This window comes from Cyprinodon variegatus, unplaced genomic scaffold, assembly GCF_000732505.1.
Source record: "Cyprinodon variegatus isolate N-32 unplaced genomic scaffold, C_variegatus-1.0 Scaffold2631, whole genome shotgun sequence".
Lineage (NCBI taxonomy): Eukaryota > Metazoa > Chordata > Actinopteri > Cyprinodontiformes > Cyprinodontidae > Cyprinodon > Cyprinodon variegatus.
The window spans coordinates 1-5,400 of record NW_015153084.1 but is presented as its reverse complement, the minus strand read 5'-3'; the positions used below and the strand labels follow the sequence as shown (position 1 = coordinate 5,400).

Below are 5,400 nucleotides of genomic sequence, written 5' to 3'. Positions count from 1 at the left end.
ATAAAAAAAAAAATTTTACCGATTAACAGATTAATCGAATCGAATCATGGTGTATTCTTGAGTATCGAAAATAATCGAATCGTTGGGTCAGGAAATCGATACTGAATCGAATCGCCATGATGGATGTGATTTACACCCCTACTTACTATGTCTTGAAATTAACATGTTAAAGGTTAGAAAATCAATTTGTACTAAAAGTGCTGAAAACCCCCCCTCCCACCTCCCACCCACCCAGTAAGGTCCAAAAATGGTTCTGAGTTCTGTCTCGAGGCAAACGGAAACGCAACACACACACATTTTCTACACACACACACATTATGCCTGACTCACACACAGCTGCTTAAAATAGCTGTTCACTGAGAGGCAGAAGGAGGATAGCACAGTTACACAGGGGCGATCATCATAGAAATAGGGCCCAAAGGTTTAGAAGCATTTTTAACTGAAAACAATGTACAGATTGTTACACTAGAATGATATTGTGTACGGCATGTAAAGTGACTGATTCTGGAGCTTATATTTAATTATGATAAACCCCACATGATTAGACAAATCCTTTCTTTGCACATAGATGACAGAATTAGAGCACTACTGAGTTAAGTTGGTCTTACTGTAGCAAAGTGAATAAATGAAACACTGATTATTAAGAATACTTAAAGGTGATGATAAAAAAAAAAAAGATTTGTAATCATTCAACTTTCAGAAAGAGCAAGTTACATTTATGCTAAGGATTTCTTAAGGTAATTAACTTTTCATGAAACTTGGTAGACAAAATACAACTCAACAATTATTAGGGGTAAGAGATAAATAAAATAAAATGAAGTCCTATTAACACCATGATGCAAAAGTTGGAAAGTGGTTTTGCTATTGGAAAATTATGATTTATAAATTGTTCTTTCATAAAACAATTAACAAGGCAAATTATTTACATGGAGAATTTAATTAAACTTAAAACAGTATTGTGGGCCTGGTGAACTGAAGCCGTGCAGCTGAGACCGAATGAGGCGGAGACTGGATGAATCACGGTTATCTAGCCGAAGTGGCTCGAGCAAAGAACACTGGCAGAACTTGAATGTGCTGCAGCTGACATTAAAAGCTTGGAGGGAAGTGCTGGCCTTGTAGTTAGGGCATAGAGCTTGGAATCCTGAGGTTGCGAGTTCGAAACCCACTTCCACAGACTGCCACTCTGGGTCTCTGAGCAAGACCCTTATTGCTCTCTGGTGCGATCTGCTGAGATCAATAAAAACTTCAATTAATTATTAAGCTCGGCCAAATTAGGAGATGGTTTCTGTCGCTGGTTGCTGGACGTGAAGAAAACACTGCAAAAAGCCAAACACATCAGATACTCAAATTAACACAGCTTTATGGTCAGAGTAANTTGCTTCAGCTCCTAGCGGTCCACTCTGAGCAGAGGCGTCTGGTTCTGCAGGGCAAACATTGCATCAGTTTCCGGGTCGTTCCATTGAACAAACTCTGACTGTTTGTCTCCTGGTTGATCAAACATCTGGTTTCAGGTCAGATGTTCTCTCAGGTCAGCTGATGACGTCAGCGATAGAGCAGCTGCCCTCTGCTCCCTTACCTCACAGCCTTTAGCAGACACAGCTTCAAATGGCAGCTGCACAGGCAGGTGGGCTTCACCTGAGCTGATCATGTGACATGATGGCGGGGCCATTTCACTATGATGCCAATAAATCAATGATATCATGATATTGATTACATGGTGTGATTACATGCATCAACCTAGCAGCAGAGGATTAAGCTCACCAGGGTCGTGCATGGAGAAATGTTCCAGCTGTAAAGGTGAAAACAAACATGGCTGAAAGCGTCACTGCAGACACCTTCATTCCTAGGAAAGGAGGTAGTTCAGAAACTAGACCCTCACAGGAAGGACATGTATTATGCATCGACCACAGAGCCTTCTCTGAGTCTGACTGTGTGCGATGTTAACAGCGACTGGGAACTGTGCAGCTCAGAGCTGGAAACCAGTTACTTTCCTCAGAGTCACACAGCCAATAAAACCCTGACTGGTGTGAAGGAGTTACTCCATCCTCAGCATCTCAGTGTAGAAAAACAGGTGAGCATGACTGCAGACAGCGGCGCTAATGTCCAAACTCTGAGACTGAATAACCTGTCTGGACTGTCCTGTTTGGACATCGTCTTCATGTTTCCTTCATTTTCTCCACAATCACATAAACTATGACAACATTAGCCGAGGAGAAGATGCATCACAGTAAGTTATTAAAGAGTTATTTCATTCAGGCTGTTCACTAAATGTGAAACACATTATATAGATGTTTCCAAACAGAATGGCATTTATTCCTGATTGATGATTATTGTTCCTGGTTCAGGTGTTTAAAGGCAAACATTTTTAATTTATATTACATTTTGCTTAAAAGGTTTTAACCGTTCATTTTCACATCCACTTTAGTTTTTGATGTATTTTGTTATTTTATTTTGTTCAATATAAATAACAGGAGAATAAATTTTACTTTTATTTTTATATTTTTAAACCAAATATCTTCCTTTACTTCACTTTAAATGAACCTGTTTATTGTTTTTCTATATAATAATGCAAAGCAACATTTGAAATGAATATTGCCCAATGATTAACTATACATTTTCTGTCATATCTCAGAATGTATCATAGTTAGAATGCTATGACATCATATGTGAGTAACATCGCCCCCCCCTCCCTGAGACTGAGGGACGTTCTGTTTTAACTGTAATAAAGTCATATAGGCTGTAACCAATGAGAACTCAGGCTGTGCTTCGTCTCTGCAGAACCTGTCGGCCATCTTTGTAGTTTTAGGGCTCTGCCATGTCAGCCACTTCTTTACCTTCTGCTCTTTGGTAGTTTAGGACCTGATATGACAATCAGAGATCTAAGGAAACCTTTACATCCAATAAGGTTGCTCTGGTTCTATTTGAGGAAGGGGATTCTGGCCTGGTACTGGGGTTCTGGATGATCTGCTGCTGCTTGGCCTGCGGACACTGAATGTTGCACACAGTCAGAGGAAGAGGAGGAAGAGGAGGAGTTGGCTTCATCTATCTGCCTGACGAGGGAGAACTGGATGATCTGCCTCCTTGAACCCAGTGGGCCTCAGCAGATGGCCGCTCACACTGAGCCTGGTTCTGCTGGAGGTTTCTTCCTGTTCAAAGGGAGTTTTTCCTCTCCACTGTCGCTACAAGCATGCTTAGTGTGAGGGATTGCTGAAGAGTCAATGAGTCGATGCAATCAGCTGGTTTTCCTTAGATAGAAAACTTTGAATCAATCAGACTGGATGATCTGGTTGATCTGGATCTATAAAGTGACATGATGTGAATTGGAGCTATAGAAATAAACTGAATAGAATAGAAATAAACTGCATGGAACTCAATAGGATGAACTGCCTTGCTTGGAACAGAGTGAATAAGAAAAACATCCAGAAACACTTCAGAGCTGAACTGGAATGGCCGATAAACCAGAGCAACACCACCAAGACTCAAACCAGTAAAACCACCTTCTGCTCCCAGTTCCCACATTTCCATTTAATTTGAGTGAAAAACATGATTACACAGAAAGTTTATTTCCTTTTTCAGGGACGACAGCGATGTGATGAGGGTAAAAGAAGAAACACAACATTTTGTTTTGCATTTTAATGACCAAACTGAAATGATGTCAATAAGTTATATCTGTTCTATAAACAGTTTTCGTGGCCAACCCTCCATCATAGAGCCTCCATCTAAGGTTTGTCTGCTCTCTCCTCAAAGGTGGGACGATCTGTGATGATTGGCTGGAAGACCTGGTGTCCATCCAGTCTGCTGGCTGACCCTCCACAGGACGTTTCCTCTGGGAGAGAACCCGTCTGGAGAACGTTCGGATTCAGCTTCTTCCAATGTGGAAAAGCATCAGTTAGAACTTTTTTTCCTGCATGTTCTCAGTCTTTTTGTAGTCTTTGGTCCTACGAGCAGCCGCACTCTTCTACAATCATGTCCTGGATGTCCTTCTTGATGATCTTCTGCTCCTCGTTGTAGTAGAGCATGGACATGGCGCGCAGCCTGGTGGGCACGCAGCAGGACTTCATGTTCTGGAACGGCCCAAAGCCCCTCATGCGGTAGTGACTGATGACCGCAGAGTGGAAGGAAAGCGTCGAGCCGCTCATGTGGTTTGGGCATTCCCCCTCGCAGTAGTTGGCATGGTAACCAGATGGAGCAATAATCCAGTCGCTCCAGCCGATGTCTTTGAAACTCACGTAAAACTGCCGCTTGCAGCACACGTGGATTTTGCCGTTGCACTCTAGACCTCGTTTGACTCTCCGCTGAGGCTCCTCCTCCTCCACTTGCAGCATCACCATGAGGAACGGTCGGTGGGACTCATCCCTGCCCGCCGTCTTCGCTCCGGCTGTGAGGACTGGCGACGCCCCGACTTCTGCACAAAGTGGACAGGAGACCTGCAGACCGAGGGCGCTGCTGCCTCCGTCTAGCAGAGACTGAACGCTATGAGTCACAGACAGCTTGTGCCAGCCGCTGCGACGGCTGTCCACCATCTTCTCTGACACAAACTTGTCTTTATGAGATCCACCGTCATGGCGAGTCCACAGCAGCTGCAGCATCACTTTACTTCTGGACCGACTGACCTTCGACATCTTCAGGAAGATCCAGACATTGGCGTCCTGCACCACGGCACCGCCTCCACCCTTCAAAATGTCAAAGGTCACTGTGTTTGGAGAGTCTCCTGCAGAGGAAAAGAAGCCGTCATGTTAGACCTGCTGGTAGAGAAGAGGACCCCCCCCCCCACCGGGCCTGTGAATGAATGAACAAGGTCTGAAAGAAATGCCTGAATAGATCACTGCCTCCAAACATATCTGATATAAACAGAGCCTAAAACAGACGCTGACCAGGTTCTCATCTGCTTCCTTTTTGTTTCCTGCTGCAAAATAATTACTGAGGCCCAGATTAGTCTGAATAAAGAGATTATTCACAGCCTGAGATCCCTCGGTATGCACCCCCGCCCCCCGCCACAGCGGCCTCGTTACTGTCCCTTAATTTGGAAGAGCCTATGAGGAACCTTTCAATAACACATTTCTCTAAAGAGAAACAACTATTTATAGAACATTTCTGTCAGCAAACAACACGTGAAGAGGGAACCATGATGTTCTGCTCCACTTTCAGCTGAGAACTAGAACTTTTCTTTTAAGGTTTATGACTCATTTGGATATTAGGAAACAAGGAAGAAACATAGTTAAAGGTATTATCACTGCCTGTAAATAGGCTGCTGTCTTTCTTTCTTTATCGTGAACATTGCATCTACCTACATTTGCTATATTATTTTTTAACTGCATGTTATTTTTCCTTTTTCCAAAAGTTCTTTCTCTGCTGCTAAACAGATTAACTTTCAGGTTATCGTAACCTGACTTCTATAGT

At 43.1% G+C, this 5,400-nt stretch overlaps 1 protein-coding gene across 1 annotated transcript; it reads right to left on the bottom strand.

Annotated features, from left to right (window-relative positions):
- Positions 1–3,938: 3,938 nt before the first annotated feature.
- LOC107080995 (inhibin beta A chain-like) lies at positions 3,939–4,711 on the bottom strand (the record flags this gene model as incomplete). The annotated part of the gene is made up of 1 exon (XM_015369205.1): positions 3,939–4,711. A coding segment is annotated over one exon (773 nt), but the record flags the coding sequence as incomplete, so codon positions are not given.
- Between the last annotated feature and the right edge of the window lie 689 nt (positions 4,712–5,400).